The sequence below is a fragment of the Trachurus trachurus genome (assembly GCF_905171665.1).
Source record: "Trachurus trachurus genome assembly, chromosome: 9".
NCBI classification, from domain to species: Eukaryota; Metazoa; Chordata; class Actinopteri; order Carangiformes; family Carangidae; genus Trachurus; species Trachurus trachurus.
Genome location: NC_139895.1, coordinates 3,500,784 through 3,524,081, shown reverse-complemented (window position 1 = coordinate 3,524,081; position 23,298 = coordinate 3,500,784). Strand labels below are relative to the sequence as shown.

At 40.9% G+C, this 23,298-nt stretch overlaps 2 protein-coding genes across 2 annotated transcripts; one reads left to right on the top strand and one right to left on the bottom strand.

The window, feature by feature from the left end:
* Window positions 1-2,728: 2,728 nt before the first annotated feature.
* LOC310991827 (uncharacterized protein) lies at window positions 2,729-5,657 on the bottom strand (the record flags this gene model as incomplete). The annotated part of the gene is made up of 2 exons (XM_083979758.1): window positions 2,729-2,981; window positions 4,942-5,657. 2 exons carry the CDS (start codon window positions 5,655-5,657, stop codon window positions 2,729-2,731), a joined length of 969 nt encoding a protein of 322 aa, XP_083835884.1.
* A 7,346-nt stretch (window positions 5,658-13,003) lies between these two features.
* On the top strand, window positions 13,004-15,293 carry LOC310991826 (GTPase IMAP family member 8-like; the record flags this gene model as incomplete). Its single annotated transcript, XM_083979757.1, has 2 exons — window positions 13,004-13,022; window positions 13,807-15,293. 2 exons carry the CDS (start codon window positions 13,004-13,006, stop codon window positions 15,291-15,293), a joined length of 1,506 nt encoding a protein of 501 aa, XP_083835883.1.
* Between the last annotated feature and the right edge of the window lie 8,005 nt (window positions 15,294-23,298).

Genomic DNA, 23,298 nt, shown 5'->3' with positions numbered 1-23,298 from the left:
CACTATTTTATTTTACAGTGTTCTCTAAACCTGTGACCTTTGACCCCATCTCTGAGGACGCGGCCTGTGCTCTACGGGCTGTAAAGGTGTCACGTGTCAGTGACAGTGAACGTCACATGGTCTGTTGTTCAACCTGCAGAGGGCGACTTTACTTCACACTTCAGACTTTACAGAACTGTTGGTGTTGAAACATTAATACATTGTTGAATAGAAAATGAGTTTTAACTTAATGCTGCTTCAACTTTAAATCTTGAACATGACCGATGTTTTTAAGATGTTTCAGAACAATTATAGTAAATATCTGTTTGTTTATCTGTGTTTTTTTTCTCTCCTGTCTAAAGAAAAACTGCAGAAACTGTTTTGGAAAGATAAACATGTACCAGAATCTGCCTTTGACAAACTTTTAGTTGATCGGATGCCTTAAATGCTATTTTATTGGTATTCTTTCATATTTTTGATGTGATGTATTTATGTGTTATTTGAATTGCTCTATTATGCCACTTTGCACTTTATTGTAAAGCACTGTGATTTTATCTGCGAAAAAGCGCTATAAAAATAAAGATTAAAGAATTGAAACAAGTTGTGGAGTTTTATATTTTCTTACAAGTTTAAGGAAACTTAAATATTTAGTTTAGTCGGTTTATATTTTTTAAGGGGAACTCAGGCTAAATGTTTAGTTTAGTAGGTTTATATGGCCTTGTAAAAACAAGTACGATAGACAAATTTAATAAAAAAGTATAGATACAAAACAAAGCAAAACAGTAATACAATGCACTTTGACCAAAAAGGTGTAGGCTGAAGCATCATCTTATTTTGTCTACCCTTCTTAAATTAATATTTCCCGCCCAGAACAAAAAACCTGCATATTCTATATACAACAGTTTGTGAGCACACTGGTATTCATAATTTCAGTTTTATATTTTAAGTATATTAATATTATTTTTAAATAGGTTTTTGAATCTAAGTGTGTTAGTTTGATTTCTAATTCTAGATTATTTCATTAATCGACTCCTTTAATTGATAAATACATCTTTGTTTCACATTTGTTCGGACCTTTGCCTTTGTAAACATGAGTCCCTCTTAGTCCATATCTACTGGTTCGAGGCTGAAACATCCTCTGGACACCGTCTGGAAGCAGATTATTACTTACTTTATACATAATCTGAGCAGTTTTATAGTCCACAAGATCATTGAATTTTAGAGTCTGTAGGTTTATGAAAAATATGTTTGTTTGTCTAACAGGACAGTGCATAAGGGGCTGAAGACACTAAGTACAAAGCCAACAGTTAGCGTTTATGTTTTCAAACTATATACTTTAATATCCAGTGTTATATTTGTCCAACTGCTTCAAAACTGAAAAGATGATCAAAAAAAGTCTCAAATAAAAAGACAAACTGCTTAACTCAAAAAGAGGAATTTATTTAACTTTAACATGTTGACAGAGTTTTGCTAAAACAGTTACATAAAAATATATAAAATAATTTATTTTACATTGCACTTTAAAACAGGTCTGGGCCTTAAAACACACAAACATAAAACAAATAACAGGAAATAAAATATTTGGCGTTTGTAACATCAGGGTAAGAATCTGATAAAAGCTGACGGATCAAGTCTGAAGAAGGTTTGAGGTTATATTTGATGCAGGTCAACGTGTGTGTGTGGCGTTTTAAATCATGTAAAACTGACTCGTACCGACCCAGAGCTTCTCACAAGTTCATTCACAAACCAAATTTTGTCAGTTTTAAAAACACAAAGGTCAAGTCACCTCATTGCATGCATAGTATAGTTACACATCTGTCAGATTTGAGCTCATGGTCTTAGAGACACTCTGATGTTTTCTATTCACATCCACTCACATCCACCGTTTTGAAAATCCTGCACAAATGTGAGAAACACATGAAACTGTTCGTACATCGTCATGATCTTTAAAAGTGTTGCCGTGTGTTCAACTGTTTTGGACTCTGCTCTGTGGCTCTGATCATTTGCATGATGAGTCCCCGTTTCCAGCTTTAGTCTCAGAGCGAGTTGGAGCTGCGGCTACAACAACGACAACAGGAAACAGGATCTAATGTAAACAGGTTCAAACACACACACACACACACACACACACACACTAATGTAACATTCAGCCTCTTTGAAGCTGCAGGGACGAGTTGAAACGGTGGAGGAGGCGCCACCTGCTGACACACAGAGTTTCTGTGAAGCTTCACGTCCCACAGAGACATTAACGGTTATCTAAAGTTTAATGTTTGACTCTTAATAAACAGCCAGAGACTTTGACCTGTTGTTAATATAATAAAGCTGCTAGCAGTTATTTTATCCTCTCATAAACTTATCGAGAGACCTTCACACCACCACGCATGGATTACCTGAGCTGACCTCCATCTCCTTTTCACTATCGCTGTGATTATTTACAGGGTTTTGGCACGAGAGTCATGATAAAGCAGATAAAAGTCTTGTTTCCTGCTCACGGTGACGGAGTGGGACTGAGGGACAAAAACGGAGGGGACATCTGCATGTTCAGACAAGTTCACAGTTGTGACGCAGATTAAAAGTCCAGAACGGTTCTGGTCCACATCCCCTCAGGTTCCCACAGCAGATCCAGTTCCTGCACATCTGGATGAGTTCATTTAGGAACTGGAATTTTACCGTTTGATGGGAAAATAATCATGATAATAATAAAAAAATAAAAAAAACAGATGATGTCACGTGATGTCACTAACAGTTACTACGCGTCCTTACTGAAGGTGAGGAGGTAGATGATGATGCCGGTCAACAGCATCATCATCATCACCACCGACGTGAGGAGGAAGGCTCGGCACAGCGGCCGGCCCGTCAGTCTGAACAGAGTGTCTCCCATGCTGCCCGGCTCCCCGCGGCCCCCCACCGGCGGGCTGGGGAGCCCCACATCCAGAGAGCGGTTCATGGACCGCAGCGACGTCAGCGACCTCTGACCCCAGCGCCGGTGGTTGTTGGATGAGCTGGAGGGAGAGACGGGAAGCGTTCACTCATTTTGTCTGTTTTTAAAAAATTCTCTTCAATCTGTGTGAATGGTACGGTGGCCCAGAGAGGTCAAGGCACTGCAATACAGACAACACATTCAGCAAGCAGCACAGAGGACAAAGTGGACACAGAACAGTCACAAATCACTGCACAACACCTGAGGCTGTTGCATCACTGTTTTGTGTCCCCTAGAAACACCTCCTGTCATCAGTGCTATTTGTGGGCTTTCTTCTGTTGTGAGAATCCGTTGCTCATGTGTCGTCAAACAAAAATATTTTTTTGTGCGTTTTCTTGTTTGCCATAATCCCTATAGTCATAGCAGTAGGGTCGTTAGCTTTATTTGTCGGTGCAAGCTACTTTTAGAACGGCGGAGCAGAGCCGTGAGCTGCTCAGAGCTACGCTACGGAGGCTCATGGGATTTCTTGGTTTCCCTCATCAAACTCATCAAATACACAATCCAACAACTCCACAACGCTCTGGTGGACAAGTTGTGACCTGCACATTCACCACACTATGAGATAATAACACAACGTTACCAGACAGAGTTGTTGTAGAGGGAAATACAGAGACTGCTTGATGAAAAACTGTCCCTGAAGGCAACGCGCATCAGCGGTTTTGCATGAATTTCCCTCTAAAACAACTCTGTCTGGTAACGTTCTGTTATTATCTCATAGCGTGGTGAATGTGCAGGTCACAACTTGTCCACCAGAGCGTTTTGTATTTGATGAGTTCGATGAGGGAAACCAAGAAATCCCAATAGCCTCGTAGCGTAGCTCTGAGCAGCTCACGGCTCTGCTCCGCCGTTCTAACAATAGCTTGCACTGACAATTAAAGGTAACGAACCTACTGCTATGACTATAGGGATTATGGCAATGGGCCAATTTGCCAAAATGTTGAAATATCCCTTAAAGTTGTGTTGAGTTGAATTCTCTGGGCCACTGCAGAATCTGAGAAAACAACTCCTTCACTGCCAGAGAAACAAACATCATGAAAAACATTGATGCTTTCCAGTTAATTCAGGTTAATGAGTGCTGATGATACACCTACGGACCTCGATCATCATTAAATCATCATCAATGATATCAAATTTGGCACAACAATAACACTCAATAAAAACTGGACTTTCACCTGCTGACAAGCATGAAACTATAAATCAGATACATCTTTTATTTCTTTCTCCTTCCAGATGATTGTTTATTGCTGTTATTGATGTCAAGTCTTTACAAGTCAACACCAGTATTACTCATGATGTTGTTTTATGGTGATATTTTCCCTTGAGTGTGAAAGACAAGAAATAAAACTCAACACCAGAACCAGGGAGAATAAATCAATGATTCATGGCATCTACATTTTGTTGCTATAGCTAATATATGTCAAGTTGGGTAAGAGGATAATACTTGTTAAAGGGATAGTTCAACATTTTGGTAAATTGGCCCATTGCCATAATCCCTATAGTCTGCGGCGGAGCTCAGCCACGAGCGGCTCAGAGATACCAGACAGAGTTGTTTTAGAGGCAAATTCAGAGACTGCTTACTGAAAAACTGTTCCTGAAGGCAACGTGCATCAGCAGTTTTGCATGAATTTCCCTCTAAAACAACTCTGTCTGGTAACGTTCTGTTATTATCTCATAGCGTGGTGAATGTGCAGCTCACAATTTGTCCACTAGAGCGTTGTGGAGTTGTTGGATTGTGTATTTGATGAGTTTCATGAGGGAAACCAAGAAATCCCATGAGCCTCTGTAGCGTAGCTCTGAGCAGCTCGCCGCTCTGCTCCGCCGTTCTAAAAATAGCTTGCACCGACAATTAAAGGTAACGAACCTACTGCTTTGACTATAGGGATTATGGCAATGGGACAATTTGCCAAAATGTTGAACTATCCCTGTAACACAATTGATGAAGTAGATGATAACAGACATAAACTTTTGAAATCATGCCTGACCTTTTGACCTCCAGCTTCCCTTTGTTGCGCTGGAAGCGGATGCTGTAGACCCTCTGCATGGCGGCCGGCAGGTAGGACAGCACGTCCGAGTCGGTGGTGAGCTTAGGCAGGCCGAGGGCGGGCAGCGGCGTGAGGCTGCGGCACAGCGGGCACTGGATAGCGCTGGGCTCGGCCGCCTTGACGTTCATGCGGGCCAGGCACTCCAGGCAGAAGGTGTGCTTGCAGTGAAGCATCTTGGGACAGCGGAAGACGTTGTTGAACTGGCTGAAGCAGATGGAGCACTCCAGGTCTGGGGAGCTTTCCTCGGAGCACTGGGACTGCAGCGGAGACGGGCGCAGGTCCGGGGACGGGATGATGACGGAGACCTGGCCGGACGGGGGCGTGACGGGGGGGAGGTACGGGTTCGGCGTGGGATTGGACCCCAGTGACAGAGTCTGTGTCTGAGGTGAGAACGGAGCCAGGCCGGACAGACTGAGGTCCGAGGCCAGGAACGGCGGGGCGGAGGGATCCGGGTTGGGTGACTGGACCAGGTTTTGCCCTCCTCCAATGTGGTCTGATGAGATCTGAGGAGGGTTAGAGCTGAAAACCATCAGAGAGCTCTGGCCAGTCTGGATGAGTGCAGGTGGATTATGGGAACCATCGCTGGGGCCAAAGGCCAAGGATGGAGGAGGACTCAGGAAGCCAGAGTTCAGGTTTGGATCTCCATACGGATTCATGATGGTGGGAGATGGAGGGATGGAGGGAGGAGTGAAGCTCAAAAGGATGGAGGATGGATGTTGGACCTTCAGCAGGGACAATGAGCTTCAGCGATGAGGTCACAGACACTCGGTGGGTGAGGAGGACGTGATGAAGATGCTTCAGACACACTCATCAAAACTCACTCTGGAAAAGGAAAGACATTGTAAACTCACTGCAAACCAACAGGATCCATCTACTTCCATGTTTATAAAAACTAAACCAACATTTACTAGTAAAATGAGTGTGGCCAAACCCAGTCACAGTGTTTAATGAAACTCTGTCCTGGTGCTGCTGCAGCATCACACTCTTTACTTTGTGCCAATAAAGTTGAATATACAACAGTTTGTCAAACAGCACATTTTAATGTCCATTGGAAATCTGAACAACATTTATCATACGCACCTTTCACCATTACAGCCATGGTACACTGTGTGTGGTGTTTAGGCCTATACACTGCCCATCCAAAAAAAAAAGTCACACACACTCTAATATTCCATTGGACCTCCTCTAGCTTTGATTACGGCACGCATTCGCTGTGGCATCATTTCGATAAGCTTCTGCAACGTCACAACATTTATTTTCGATCAGAGTTGCATTAATTTTTCGCCAAGCTCTGATATTGATGATGAGAGAGTCAGACCTCTGTACAAAGTCCACTATCCTTCCACTTTTTGATATTGCATTGGACAGTTCTTAACCCAATTTTAGCAATCTCCTTAGATGTTTTATTTGCTTAATGCATGGCAATAATTGGACCCCTCATCTTTTCCACAACCACAGGATGTGTCTTCTGACATGGTGTTTAAGAAATGAGACTGCATCAGGGTTAAATAAGTTGTTGCCAGCTGTAACATAATCATCCATGCAGTAATTATCCAATGAAAGGCTCTTACCTATTACAGTAGCTTAGTTAAATCAAGGTGGTGCCTTTTTTTGGGGGGACGGGCAGTGCATAAAAAGGCCTGCATCTTTCTATTATTATGCAAAATTAGAAAAATAAACTACCGGTAATATGACAAATAAACTCAAAAGGGTAAATTCTCTTGCCATATTCCAGCAGCTCAGATCCTCTCACAACAAGAAACACTGAAGTCAATGTGTATTATCTCACATAAGTTCCACATACATAAACCTTTTACAACTTCAGACCTTTAACTTCAGAAAACCCACAGCTCCTGAACGCACCAAACTAAGCCAGCTGAGACATTTAAGACATTTAGCTGCCCAAAACACAACAGAAATCAACACTGAAGAAACAGACAGGTCCTACCTCTACCTCTGCAGTCATGGAGATGCTCCGTCACTTCTAACACAACAGATACTAAACTGCTCCAGATCACTTTTCCTCTAGTTTGCATAAGTTTAAAAAACTGTGAGCAGGCCTGTGTCTGAATGAGCAACACTGTGCCACGCTGCCGGATTCATATTCCAGTTTAGCGGCTGTCAACAGGACAGACATTTGCATTGTCGTCTTATTTACAAAGGGAAATAACATGCAAAACAAGATGGCCACCTGTTTTGATATTAGGACACGCTGAGCAGGAATCAACCTATAAACCAAAGACTTGGACCGTCTACACCGAAACCTTTACCAGAGTCCGTTTACGTGTTTGACCGTCAGACTGTGACATTTCCTCATCGGATGAGAGACGTTTTGTTTGCACTGTTCACCTCGTCACTGGTGCCATCTCTGATTTAAAGAGTGAAACAGCAGCAACAACCATTCAGCAACAACAACAGAAGGACAAATGTCTTAATTTATGGACAAAGCTAGGGTACAACTGTGCCGTTTACTCATCTTACATTACAGGTTAGGCTATATAGTTTTAACATGGGACATTTCATTGTTTTAAGATTTCACACCAATAAATGTCCAAGGTTTTGGTAAGAAAATGTACAACTGTGCACAAAAGCCATGTCATCTGCTGTTGATGTGATGGCCGTGCAGACACCGTCAAAAAACTGAATGCTGGTTCCACACCAACATTATTTACTTAGACATGCAAATATCCCAGTAAATAAAGACACATAGTACCGGTAAGTCTATTTAATTCAACAGCTTGAACTACCTGGAATTGATCCATTGTGCCGTAGATATTTAAAAAAAGACTAATTAAGTCCATTGTACCACAGTAGAGAACAATGGCTCTTATTTGCTTCAGGGTTTCCTACACCCTGAGGTGAGACCAGAGGAGCTGTGTAGGTTTCTAAAAACACTGAAGCAGCACACTTAGTTGGACAGTCAGATAACACCTGAAACACTAGATTAAGAATACAAGTCCTGCATCCTCATGTAAATTATAACTTACTGTCAAATTTAACAATTGAGTAGCTAAGCCATCGCTGACAGAACAGCTGATCTGCAGTCAGTTCCTCCTCCTACCACCCTGCCTGTATTCAACTGGTGAACCATGAAAAGCACTGAGAGCCACCAAACAAAACTCCATGTAAAAATATGGAAATTTGACATTTCTAAACTCCTCGTGGGGTCTGCTTTCATAATAGTCAAACTGTACACAAGTTATTTTTGGTCAAACAAGCTGAACCAGGTGCACTGCATTGCTACAATAAAATGGCCTTTTCAGCTGTTGCCTCCCACTTTAAGAGAAATTATCAACGCTGGATGGATTTGACCTACAGTAATTCCCTCTTATTTGGAAAAACGTCACACGTAAAAAAGTTACGTAACGAGCGACTTCTACATTTAAGCGGGAAATGTGAAATTGTTCGGTTTATGACTGAAGTTTGGCGCTGAAACAGAAAACACTGCTCCTACCATCTAGAACCGCCGACTGACCTCCTCTGTCTCCACCCTCCAGCATCGTCAGGTCGCTTCCAGACGGTGTTGACCCGGAGAGAGTTCACATCTAACGGCCAGAGTTTCACCGTTGTCTCCGCAGCTCAGCTCGGCTCGGCTCGGCTCCTCTGGTTTGGCTGAGCTCTGCCGCAGCCGCTCGGTATTTGAATAGCTGCAGAGTAAAAACGAGGAAACGGGTTAGTCAAATCACCTGCTGGCCTCCTGCTGCCCTGGCTGTGTGAGGATGAACACACCTGAGGTAAGTGATGCTGATTAGTACGGAGGGGGACGGCCTCCATTTTACCCCCCTTGAGAGACTGGCTAGTCCAAGGCCTTCACATGCTAATTAGCTTGATAGTTCCGTTGATTCCGTTTACAGTATTTCAATTTAACATGTTTTTTTGTATTATGCTAAGTACTCGTTTTTTCCAACCACATTTGAAGGCCAATACATGTCCAGAAATAAAGGTTATGCTAATTTAGGTCTCGACAGTAAGCTAGTATATCTACCTCAGTTAGCTGAATAGCGGTGAGGCCTAATAAACCTAGGCTAAATGTTGTCTAGCAGGGGCATTCAGCTATCAGTCCTACATTAGAATTAGCACAGAAATAATTCATTCTGGACAGTGTGTGAAGCTAACAATAGCCTATTGTTAGCTAAACACTTTGTGGCTGAGAGCTAGCAATTAGGCAAAAAGGCATCATGTTAGAAATGAACGATATTTTACAGAATTGAAGTCAAAGTTAAATGTTACAGATCAGCTGTATATCTTGGCAACCTTTCTATAGCGGATATTTAACCATAACGGGGTGTTCCCACCAAACGCGATGACGCTTCATCGCGCGTCGAGATTACATGTAAAGTCAATGCAAACACGCGATTAGTCGCGTCATCGCGCCGGGCGATGCGATGGACGCGATAGCGCGGCGCGATGGACGCGTTGGCCGCGAAAAATCGCCTCCATCGCGTCGCCCGGCGCGATGACGCTTCATCGCTCGAGTTGAAATAATTGAACTTTTGCGGCGAATTCGCGTGAAGACGCGCCGCGACAGCCAATCAGCTTTGAGATCGTCACCGACGTGCTGACGTACGGACGTACTGGTGTTCCCTTGGCAGTTTAGTCAGAGCGAGTCTATTGACAATATTAGAAGTTTTCTGGTTTAGTTTAGTTTATTATTCAGATCCCCATTAGCTGCAGCAAAGCCACAGCTCTTCACTGTTGCTTTCCCGGTGCTGTTACAAACGTTTATGGTTTGGAGATTCGGACCTGAAAGCCCGTTATCACTGCTGTTTTCAACCAGCGGGCGCTGCGAGCCGGCCGCCCCGTCCCAAAGCACTCAACAGGCGGTCAGTCACACAGTAATGTCACGGAGCTGTCTCCTCCTCCTCCTGCAGCCAGTGACTCGCACCGCTGTTCCTCTCCCATCTACAGGGACAGGAACAGTGCAGCGACGGTGGTTATCTCAGCCAGAGAATGAAATAGTGGGAGAAATGTTGTTGTTTGGGCGGGCTCGTCGCGCGACGCGATGCCGCGACGAGGCGTTTTTTGCATATTGGACCAGCGTCAAAACTGGAGCGTCTAGCGCGACGCGATTTGACTTGACGCGCGATTCAATCGCGTTCATCGCGTTTGGTGGGAACACCCCGTAACAAACAAAACAAAAACAGCAACGAAACAATGTCATTCATTTGCCTTTGGGAGCCTTTGTGTGTTGCTCTTTTGAAACATGAGTCCGTAACTGTGTCATCCTTTATGTGATGTGAGTACCACTGCTATGAGAGAACCTTTAAATTGCTATGGAGCACAATTGAACCATATGTGTGATGCTGAAAAGAGACAAAGCTTCAACATGGGATTAACATCAAAAATCTGACTGAAGAACCCAGCATGTGATTGCATGAGGATAAGGGTAAGTTCCAGTTTATTGATCTCATGTTGTTTCAGTTTTTCAAGTTCTTCAAAATGCACTATCGCTGACCTTTTTATTAAATTAAAACTTACATTTATTAAAAATCAAAACTGAAATCTCTTAAAAATGTTTTGTGCTTTAAAGCAAAGTAAGTGGTCCGGTCGTTTTCGCTAATGCTGCGTTCCAGGCAGGCTTTTGAAATCGTAAATTACAGCTTCAAGTCACAACTTACGACTTTGTAGCGTTCCAGGCAACCCACTCGTGTTTTTTTACCTGTTTTACCGGTGAAAGTCACTATAACGGCCACTCGTAACTTCTGACCGGTGAACTCGTACCAGATCGAACTGGTACGAGTTTCCTTGAACGCACCATAACAGTCCTCGTCCCTACGTCACCACATTCAGGCGCATCCCTTGGCTGCACACACAGCCCTGCATGCCGTTCTCTCTCCTCATTGGATAAAAACTGTAGGATACGATAAATGTTTTCTCCTGGGCTCAGAGCAGAGCAGAGTGACTGAGAGACCCGTGTTTCAGACCAAACACTCTATGTAAGTGATTGCCGTCGGAAGATATAACTATTTAAGACTTATATTAACACAAATGTATCACTTACTTCTGCTTTAATTCATTATTAGTATTATCAGTATTTTGAAGAAGCCTCTTTGGCAGCAGTTACAGTTTCGAGTGCTCTCCTCCATATTGCATACCGATATTTATACAATTTGTCTCATTTAGCCTATTTATTGATTAGATCTGCAATGTCTGTCACACTGAATGAAAATTGTGCAGTGTAGACTTTGGCTGGGTCATTTTAGGACAGAGACTTGTCACAAAGCCACTCTATCATCACTTATTGCTCTGGGTCATTGTGATTGCAAGGTCATTGCAATCAAAATCTCTGGATAAGACGTCCGTATTTTGCTGCATTAGGCCATATGTCACAATTTAGAATGCTATATATTTTGATTCTGTTGTACATTTTAAAGCTAATTCCAAAAACATATTTTCCCTTTCCCTTAACATGATGAGTTATTGAGTGTGACGATGTAGATCATTATCAGTTTTCACCCCTCTCTGTGACAGCCAGGCCCTTAGCTTCAGTGGCTAGTTTTTCAGATTAAATTATTGCTGTTCAGGTCTAAACTCACTTGTTATGGCTTCTTCAATGAATTTTGTGTATTTTAATCCAGGTCCTCTAAGTTAAAAGTGTTCTGCTTTGGTGTCTGACAATCTGTCGTTGTTAATTGTTAAATATTAACTGATGTCATATCTGTAGTGTCCAGTGCCCTCCCCACTCTGCTGAAGAAAATGTTATCTTGAGTGAGCTTGGCATTAGCACAGAGCTTGTAATTTCAACAAAGGCAACGAAGCTGTTCTCACCTGGTGAGTAGATGAAACTAGAATATAGAATGAAATGAAGAAATAATTATGATTGTAGGCAATACAAAGATCTCTGATTAATAAACAAAAAGTATTTGTTACAAATCCTCCGGCATACATAGACAATTAAGAGTAGCAATTTAATGTATCTAATGACAGGGTATTAAGTAATTTGAATAAATAAATTTTTCACTCAAACCTGATAGTTTGCTGCCGTATACGGTGAATTGATGTCTTTTTCAGTTCAGACAACTTTATTTATCCCCAAGGGGCAATTCGGTTTAGCAGACTCAGTTTCATTAAAAGACAAATAAAAGAAAGAGAAGGGAGACAAAAACAAGTTCATATCAGGTAAACAGTATGTGGCACAGACTCTCACCGCACGTTGGTAATAATAAAGATAAAAAATAATACATACATGGCACCATAAATAAATAGCAACAGTAAATACAACAATATGAAGTGCTGTCACATGCCCTCCAGGTTTAACAACCTGATGGCAGAGGGAAGAAAGGATTTTGCCCGACGGTTTGTCTTGACAAGAGGTGCAACAAAACGACGGCCAGATGGCATTAAAACAAAGTCAGAAGACAAAACATGGTCGGGCTGGGAAATTATTCCCCGCGCTCTTTTGATCACCTGCCTCTCCCACAGGGAACTCAGGTCTCTCTGGCGGATGCCAATAATCTTGGAGCACACCTTCACAATATCTTTTGTCTGTCTTTTAAGGATCAAAGACTTGACTAGAATATGGAGTTGAGACATAAGTAATCAAGGAAGTTAAATGATCATATTAAAAATAAAACTGTAACAATTTGCAAATTCCTGTTATCACCACCATCATTTAGAATGTAGGCCTACTAATAATTTTTGTAGTAAGAATTTTTAATTGTGGTGATTGTGGTGAATCCGATAACTTGTGAAATCCATTACCGTGAAATGGGAATTACATTTTTGTGCTGCTGTTGTAATGCTTTGTTGACTGGTTACACAATCATGTTATGTTATTACATTTTAGGAGCTACCATTTACCATATGAATAAAGGTGTACCATATTTGAATTAAAACCGTCTAAATCAAAATGTAGCTAGCTCAATTCATGTGAAACTGCATTTTAAAAAAAAGTAATATTATATATGTAATTCAATAACAATGTAAATTTGGGAGTATTGAGAAAAATTGCATCTTCACTCTTACAGATAAAGGTGTGAACAACACTGTGTTCAAGGAGAGTATGGAATTACCTCCTGAAAGTAAGTACATTAAATTGCACTATTCTAATGCTTTAAAGCAGAAGTGAGTGGTCCGGTCGTTTTCGCTAATGCTGCGTTCCAGGCAGGCTTTTGAAATCGTAAATTACAGCTTCAAGTCACAACTTACGACTTTGTAGCGTTTCAGGCAACCCACTCGTGTTTTTCCGACCTGTTTTACCGGTGAAAGTCACTATAACGGCCACTCGTAACGTCCGACCGGTGAACTCGTACCAGATCGAACTGGTACCACTTCACGGTCGGAAAAATACGAGTTTCCTTGAACGCACCATAACAGTCCTCGTCCCTACGTCACCACATTCACGGCGTTCCTTGGCTGCACACACAGCCCTGCATGCCGTTCTCTCTCCTCATTGGATAAAAACTGTAGGATACGATAAATGTTTTCTCCTCGGCTCAGAGCAGAGCAGAGTGACTGACAGACCCGTGTTTCAGTCCAAACACTCTATGTAAGTGATTGCTGTCGGAAGATAACTATTTAAGACTTATATTAACACAAATATATCACTCACTTCTGCTTTAACTAATATCTTGTACTAGTACCTTTTAGAAGGAACATACAGTATAGTCTACAGTAGCCTCTATGTAGTGAATTAATGCAATTGTATGAAACGGTTGGGAATTAATGTCGCAGGATAAACTCAAATTTTATTTATTTATTTGCAAGAACTAATGTGAAATTGTGATACTAAAAGCATTTTTTTTGTAATGCTGTTTGGATTTGGGGTGTTTATGGCCTTTTCTAATTCATTGTAATATGTTCTAGTGTCTGAAAACACCAAACCAGATTTAAACCTGGTTCTGTGTGGGAGGAGAGGAGCGGTGAAGACTTCAGCAGCTGAGGCCATTTTAGGTCAGACAGAGCTTCATTCAGTCCCCAACTCATCAGAGTGTGTTAAACATCAGGGAGAGGTGTGTGGACGTCAGGTTTCCCTGGTGGAGCTTCCTGCCTTGTATGGAAAACCTCAGGAGGAAGTGATGGAGGAATCACTCAGGTGTATCTCCCTCTGTGATCCTGAGGGCGTCCATGGCTTCATCCTGGTCCTACCTGTGGGTCCCCTCACTGATGAAGACAAGAAAGAGTTAGAGACCATTCAGAAGACATTCAGCTGTAGAGTCAATGACTTCACCATGATCATGTTCACTGTGGAGTCAGATCCTACAGCTCCAGGTGTTGTTAACTTTGTCAGAGATAACAGAGACATCCAAGAGCTCTGTCAGAGCTGTGGAGGAAGATCTGTTGTTGTCAACATCAAGGACAAACAGCAGATCCCTGAGCTGTTGGATGCTGTGAACAAGATGAGTGTTGAAGGATCCAAATGCTTCACAAAGGACATGTTCACCAGGGCTCAGGTTGAGAGGGTTTCAAAACTCAATACTGAACTTCATGATGTCAGACAGAAAAGTCAGATCAGAAGTGATGATGAAAGTCAGAGTAGAGAGCCTCTCAGGATGGTGCTGATTGGACGGACTGGCAGTGGGAAGGGTGCAACAGCAAACACTATTCTGGGCAAAAAGTGTTTCACTCCCAGAATTGCTCCAAAACCACCGACAAAGACTTGTGAGACAGTGAGAGGAGAGATTGATGGACGACCTGTTGTCGTGGTCAACACCCCCGGCTTGTTTGATACAACTCTCTCTGATGATCAAATGAAACGGGAGCTTCAAAGCTGCATCAGCATGTTGTCTCCTGGACCTCATGTGTTCCTACTGGTTCTGCAGATCGGGAACTTCAGACGAGAGGAGAAAGACTCTTTGAAACTGATCAAGAGGGTTTTTGGACCAAAGTCAGAAGATTTCACCATCATCATATTCACCAGAGGAGAGGAACTCGAAGATCAACCATTTGAGAGGTACACAGAAGGCTGTGATCCATTTGTCAGACAACTCATAGAAGACTGTGGAGGAAGATATCAGGTCTTTCAAAACAAAGATGAAACAAACACCACACAAGTCCCTGAGCTGCTGACCATGATCCAGAACATGGTGGAGAAAAATGGAGGAAGCTACACAACTGAGATGTTCAAATTAGAGAAAGAAGAATTTCAAAAGGAAGAATTACAGAAGATCATAAAAGAGAAGGAACAGGAAATGCAAGAGATGAAAACAAAATTAGAAGCACAAATATCTGAATTGGAACAGAGAGCCAAACAACAACATGGAGAACAACACCAACCTAAACTGGAGGAAGAAATAAGAAATCTGAGAGCAGAACTGAACAACATTAGAAGAAAGAAATGTAGCATCTTATGACTAGAAGACAGAACATATACAAGAAATTCACTCAAACAAAAAGGTCTTGTATTTGCACTGTCGGTGCTGTACTCTTACGTGACTCGGTGAGTGTAAGCATTTTTGCTGTATAAATGGCATTTGAAATTAACTGCCAGACTGCCATATCAGAAAAGACTCTTGGACTTAATTAGGGATGGACAAACTTGTAAAACTCCAAATGATAACTCTTATGAAAAGTACTTTTCTGTCTAGATTATGAAGTGAGTGTTTTTTTTTTCAACATTTATCATTCTTAAAGGCACCAGGGGGTGATGCACAACTTATTCCACAAAACATTGCAGTGGAAGAGCCTCAGTCACGTGTCCAAACACAGGAAATCATCATCAAAGATCACAGCAGGTGCTAACCGACACTGACAAATTTTAGACTACAAATGCCAGTCTCCAGCTTGATGCATAACCTTCAGCAGTATCACACATTAACTTCAATAAATACTTATGTATTCTTTCACAAATCTCCAAAACATGTTGCAAATTGTTGGTCTGTCATATTTTACAAGTGCTCTTAATATTTCAATCTTAACCTTTCTTTTGTGTTCATGCCTAGTATCACCAGTAGGTGGAGCTCTAACACAAGCTGGTGAAATGGAGTCTGTTGAGTTTCTACAGACATTTTCTCTCATGTTAAAGCAGATATCAGTGGAATGTTTTTGTTAATATAAGTCCTAAATAGTCCTATTTTCCGTCAGCAATCACTTACATGAAGTATTTCAGCCTAAACACGAGTCTCTCCGTCACTCTGCTCTGCTGTAACCAGAGGGGAAAATTTTCCTTGTGGGATACAAGTGTTATCCAATGAGGAGAGAGAACGGCATGAAGGGCTGTGTGTGCAGCCAAGGGATGCGCGTGAATGTGGTGACGTAGCACGAGGACCAATTGATGCCTGACAAGGGCGGGGGCTGCTAACTCATGGTGCGTTCAAAGAAACTCGTACTTTGTGTTTTTCCTTCCTGTGAAGTCATACCAGTTCGATCTGGTACGAGTTCACGGGTCGGAAGTTACGAGTGGCCGTTATAGGGAACTTTCACAGACAACAGGATGGTAAAAACACGAGCTACGGGTTGCCTGGAACGCTACCAAGTCGTAGTTGTGACTTGAAGCTGTAACTTACGGTTTCAAAAGCCTGCCTTGAACGCAGCATTAGCCGAAACGGCCGTGAAGCTGATATCTGCTTTAATGCTGATATCATTTGAAACCTTGTGTAAAATACTAATGGTAGTTTGGATGAATTTGATATTTTGTAATGATGGTTATAATACACCGATAACTCTGTACACTGTACAATAACATCTGTTGTGTTTAACTAATAACTTTTACATTTGTAACTGTACTGTATATAATATAATGCATTGCAGCTGTAAAATATGTACTTGAAAAAAAATCTTACTAAAAAGAATCACCATTAAAAGTTAGATTAAATCTTTAATCTTGTGTTGGGTTTATTTGACTTAATATACAATTTACAGATATTATTGTATATATTAAAGGAGGACATATATACAAATATAATGAATAATGAAGATGATTCAGCACTAGCAGTTTCTCACAAAGATAAAAACATAGTCGAAAGCACACTTAGTGCTGAACTCACAAATGTTAGCAGGCGTCTAACAAGAGGTTATGACTTCATTTAGGGAAAACTGAAACAATTTTGTTTGGATCAAAGATGGAATTAAAAAAGACATCTAGTTTTAAGGTCTTAGTTGGAGACACTGAAATCAGTGCCAACGGCCCAGTTATTTGGGCTGTGTGTTAGACCACCATTTGTCAGGGGTTGGTCAGGCTCAAAAGGTTCTTATGAAAGTAAATCAAAGAGCCTGTTTTTTGGCCAGAGTATTAGTATTCCTGGATGAAAAAATCATGCTAACTCTGGCAGGTGCTTTAATCCAGCCATATTTTGATTATGCTAGTGGCTAAGTACACTGAGAAACTAGAGAACATATTTTCTCCACAATAGTTGCCTCTGCTGATTATTCACCACAACAGTTAAATTTTGTGGCAAAATAGCATTGTAGCGTTCCCTAGACAATTTCAACAAGTCACCTTTTGCCAGGTTTTCAACCATGTACAAAATTCAGGAAGCACAGAAGACATACACAGTGAAATCACCAGTGTCAATATAACACTTAAAGACTTAATTTTAACACTACCTCAGTGAACATATGGTCCCTATCTACAGAGTGTTAAATGTACACTGAACATAGAGTTAAATTTCCAGAGTTAATTTTACTCTGGTAAGAGTTCATATTTTACACTACACTACACTGAGAAGTGTTAATCAAGTTTTACACTATGTAAGAAGTAACACAAATAGTGTTATTCACATTCAACACTGAAGAGTTAAGTGTTAATAATAATTTCCCAGTGTTAAACCTACTTAACACTACATGTTGATAAACTCCAAAGAGTGTTGATTTTTAACTGACGAGAACACAATTATATCCATACCTCAATACCAATATTTATTCAAATTAAAATATCAGCATTAAATGTAAACATAAAACAGCATGTACATTATCAAAGTCTCTGTTAGAAAATTATATTTTCAGTTTGAATGATCAAGAAAATCTCTTGGTACATGTTAAATTGCATAATCTTGACATTTCTCATGAAAATGTGTTTAAAGTGCATTTAAAAAGCTACACCGATTAATTTCAGCAACTTTCAACCTAGAACAAACTTTGCCATCATCAGGAAACAATGAACTAGAACAGGACAATATCCTGCCTGAGCACATTTTAGGCAAAGTGATTAATATCTGCATATAAACCATGAATCAACCGTATACGCCTCACAAGTTAATTGGTTCTCACAAAATGATAGTGGAAAACAAATCAGGCCCATGACTGACATGGGAAAATCACACAGATGCACCAACTTTGAGAGGAAAGTGACAAATAAACTAGTGCAGCAGCCTGGAGCATCTGGTTGTAGATGGTACCAAATACAAAGTGTGTCTTAAAGAGTTCGTCAAATGTTCAACTTGCACAGTACGACCTGTTTATCCAGAATAATGAAGAACTCATGGAGTTGGTGCTCCTCTTCATCCCAACAGCAAGAAGATGCGTTGAATGGAGTGGTGCATTTGGTGGCATCAACATGTCCTTGTCCACCCTGAGGATAAAGAATAGGTCAAAGTTAAAAGTTGAAAATCACAGATTAAAAACAGTCTCTTATTGTTAATCGCAAAGGTAGCGGCTTTTGTTTATAAGAATTAATCTATGTAACAATCAAAAAAAATGTTTGCAGTAAAACAGTTTTGCACACAGCACTTTCATAAGCAATAAAACAAACCTTGAACACAAGATGTTTGGCCTCTTCATCTGCCCTCTGTCGCTTTCTGGATGGGCTGTCACTCTCCAGTATGATTGCGTCATCTGAGTTGCAGGATACGAAGTCAAGGATGACTGTGTCATCTCTCCTACCAGCAGACAGTGCACTGGAAGTTGTTTTGTGGGAACTGCTGGATGAAGTTTCCTTGAAACCTAAGTGTAGAGAGGGAGAGAGAGAGAGAGAGCAGAAAATATTACCAATTTGTTTTATTAACAATAAAAAAGTGCAATTCATCACTACATTCCATGGACTATGGTGAAATAAATAGAATCAATTAAGAGCAATTATTTACCGTCATCAAATTTGATGGTAAGTATGCCGGTGTTGGGCTGCTGCACTATGAAGGAGAAGACTTCTGCATCCACTTCAGTTCCTGTTTCATCAAAAACATTCACTGACTGATGGAACTGAGAACTTCAAGAAAGCTATAACCAAAAACAACAACAAAAAACAACAATATTTCAATCCACACAAAATGCTTAATAAAAATGATTAACCAAGGCCATTCTCCAAAATAAAGAATCAGTGCATTAGTAGCATGGTCTGAGGTGCGAACATGCTATTAATGCACTGATGCTGGCATTGAATCAATGGTCAACTGTAAATACAACTCAACTAAAGCAACCACAAAATTCAGACCCTAATTGCTAACCCATATACTACATGCCCACAGTGAAGTTTTCAGAAAAATAGACACAACATTTATTTTCAATTTAAAAGAGCCCCAGCACTCTCACTTTCTACAATTTTAACAAATGGTGTGTAACTGACAGTGTCATACTGACTGTGGCTTACCAAAATTTAAGAATTCCTCAAAGCTTGGCTCGTTTATCTTGACATATTTCTGTGTGTTGTAGATTCTGGTTTTGATCAACATGATGGCACCTGCAAAGACAGCAAACTGAAATTAACATTATGATCCACAACACAGCAGTAAAAGACCCTGCTGGCACAATAGGCAAACTGAAATAGACTATTTCAGCTTTAAAAATCAGACACAATTCAAATATCAAGTTATTACTAACCAGAGGACCACGGTACATTACAAAACAATCTGAAAGAAAAAAGAAAAGAAAATATGCATATTAAAAATGTTCAAAGTCCAACACACACACACACACAGGCACACACACACACACACACACACACACACACACACACACACACACACACACACACACACACTCAGCACGCACCAACACCTCTCCAGCCCCCACAGTTGACGACAGACATCCTGTAACTTAGTAAGTAAAACATTATAAAAATCACTTATATTGATCGGCGTGTGAAATTTTAGCTGCAGCGGAGAGTGGAGGCTCTCTGCCTTCCACACCGCTGCTGAAAACCAAACCTGCGCTCAGAGCCTCTGGTGTCACTGCTTGTCTCGGTGAAAAAAAAAAAAAGGAGCTCGGTGTCAGTCCGCGACAGTAAACGTGTTTATGACAGATAAGACTACACAAATATACCCATCCTAATATGTATATGATAATAAAAAACAGCGGAGAATTGAGCCACAAGGCAATACTTCCATTCTGTACCCCACTAAACGCCCCGTGGGTGTAATATATTATTTTTGAAAAAATATAGCTTTTAATAAATATTCTACATTATTCAAGCTTTAATTTTAGTAAAAAGACCAGTAGAGTGTAGAATAGAGAGAGTCCAATGTCCAGAAAGTAGTTAGGAGCACGTTTCAGGTGATTTGTAGTCGATAAATCTGACGGCAGTAACTTCAGACGAGATAAAAAATTATCAGCAGGTAACGGCAGTCTCCACTTGGTAGGAAGCGCTGTGACGTAAATCGAACGGTCCTAGAACTGCGGTCCTGAATCTGCGGTCTAGAACTGCGGTTACTCCGGTACTGCAGCTTCACCCTACTCGCACCGACTGCACCGACAGTCACCGTAACAAATTACCCCCCCGCCCAGCCCCGCGGCGTTGCCACGGTAACCACACAGACACCGAGTCCGACTCAAGGCACTGCAGTGTCGGCTGTCTTACTGGAATAAATGTCCAAGCATGACGCATAACCAAACAAAACAGCCCGTCCTCGCTGACATGTTACCTCGTCCCGTTCATGTTCAGTTTGGCGTTAAGTTACGTGGTCAGCCTTAATTTTCTCCATGTGGCTGCTACATTTAAGCTAGCTGTCGACCCGATATCACGTTAGCCATTTGAAATGCGATATTTGAAGACACATACGGACAGATACGTAAACAACAACTAATAGTTTAACGTTATTTGTAAAAACTTACCACAGTCTTGCGATGCGAGGAAGATGGCGGTGCCAGAGTCAACGTTCTCAGTTTGACCGGGGAGGTTGGTGGGCGGGGCTTTTCAGAGTCTTTTTTTTTTTTTACACTGGAAGGTAAAATTAAAGCAGAAGTAAGCGATCCGGTCGTTTTGGCTAATGCTGCGTTCCAGGTAGGCTTTTGAAACCGTAAATTACAGCTTCAAGTCACAACTTACGACTTTGTAGCGTTCCAGGCAACCCACTCGTGTTTCTCCGACCTGTTTTACCTGTGAAAGTCACTATAACGGCCACTCGTAACTTCCGACCCGTGAACTCGTACCAGATTGAACTGGTATGACTTCACAGGTCGGAAAAACACGAGTTACGAGTTTCCTTGAACGCACCATAACAATCCTCGTCCCTACGTCACCACATTCACGGCGTCCCTTGGCTGCACACACAGCCCTGCATGCCGTTCTCTCTCCTCATTGGATAAAAACTGTAGGATACGATAAATGTTTTCTCCTCGGCTCAGAGCAGAGCAGAGTGACTGACAGACCCGTGTTTCGGTCCAAACACTCTATAGAAGTGATTGCTGTCGGAAGATATAACTATTTAAGACTTATATTAACACAAATATATCACTTACTTCTGCTTTAACTCTCACTCAATATGTGACACTGACAGTGTAAACGCTTTGTGTACTCCAGTTATTTTCACCAACACTGGAGGTTTTCTTGTTCAATTTTACTCTGTCCATTGTTGGAATAACTCTGAAAGAATTAAAATACTTTGACACTGGCAAATTTACTGTGTAGATAAATGTGCATGTACGAATAGCCAAAACCCAATGAGACATCTATAATTTACTCTCTTTTGCTGCCTTTGTCATTTTAACCAAAAAGGTAACCAGGTAAAATGTACTAGATTCAGAACTATGGATTTCTAAATTGTGTTTGAGTCATCAATATCATACATGTATTATTGATATTTGTTGTGTTGTATTTATTTTGTATTAAAGCTGTGTATTGTTTATTTGGTGCTCTTAGAGAGCGACTTTTTTTATTTTTATCTTGCTGCCAACATATTTAGAGATATATTAACCTCTCCAATTCAAAAGAGACAGGATGAAAACCACAATTTGTAATATCAAAACCAGAATACCTAATCTGTCCACTCTTTGTCCTATATGATCTAGGACTATTTTATGAATTAAACTTACATACAAGCAAAAAACTGTACATAATAAAACCTGTTGAGAATTCTAGAATTTCACTAGCCTGATGTACATCTGTATGTCACAGACCAGCCTTTCTGATGAAGTAGATATTAAACCAACTGCTTTCTCAGGTGAAGATGATCATTAAAACAGAATTTTTGAAGGAGGCGTCTTAGTGACGGCTAAGGTGGCATGTGTCTCAGGTTCAAAGTCTCTAATTCTGTCCAATCAGGTTTCTGGTTTTGTCCTGACGCACCTTCTGCCTCTCGGCTGCTGTAGCTCAGCTCTACGCGAGTCATTTTCTAATGTAATTTTCTTCATGAGCTCGGAGGTGAACTGGTGCAGTTACAAATCCAGGTGAGTGGCCGCAACCATAGACATGAGAACAAATAACAATATACATTTGGTAACAGGAAGCAGCTGCAGTAACAATATAAAAGTCCTGCACCTCACTGCTCTATTGTAACTACATGTTGGTACATTTTTAAAATTGTATAATATTATATGATAGATTAGCTAGTATTTTGTGTATAAAATGTTACATACAGTACATAATCTGTTAACTGAGAACTGTCTCTTATTTTTAGTGCCCTCTGTTCACTTGTGGCGATGTGTGGTCAGAAGAACCAGAGACACAGACGACAACTATGACCTACATGTCATAGCACCAACAACAAAGTCAGGTAGGTACATCCAGGTGTTAGACAGAATATAAAAGTAAAATAATATACTTTTGTAATTCATTTTGTTTAGTATGATAGAAATGTGGTTATAAAATGGAGAGTTTTATAGCCTTTGGTGATTAGGGATCTGAGATATTGGTGCTTCTATTTGTTTATTGGTCGGTATATAAAACAATCCTTATACCATAGTACAGAGTCCAAGACAAAGGTGCACAAATACATAAGAAATATTAATCTAAGTACCTTTGCACCATCAGGTAATAAAACCATTCTGATTGGGTGTGACAAAATAGTTGTGAGCGCCCCCTAGAAAATCTCATGTCACTTATTGCCCTGTGTTTCACCTACGAGATTCAGGATGCACTTCAATCAATCAATCAATCAATCAATCAATCAATCAATCAATTTGTTTATTTCGGGCATGTCAATTTAAATCATCATCATCACACTTCATCTTAGTTCAAATAATACATACACATGGCCGAAAGGGAAAGCG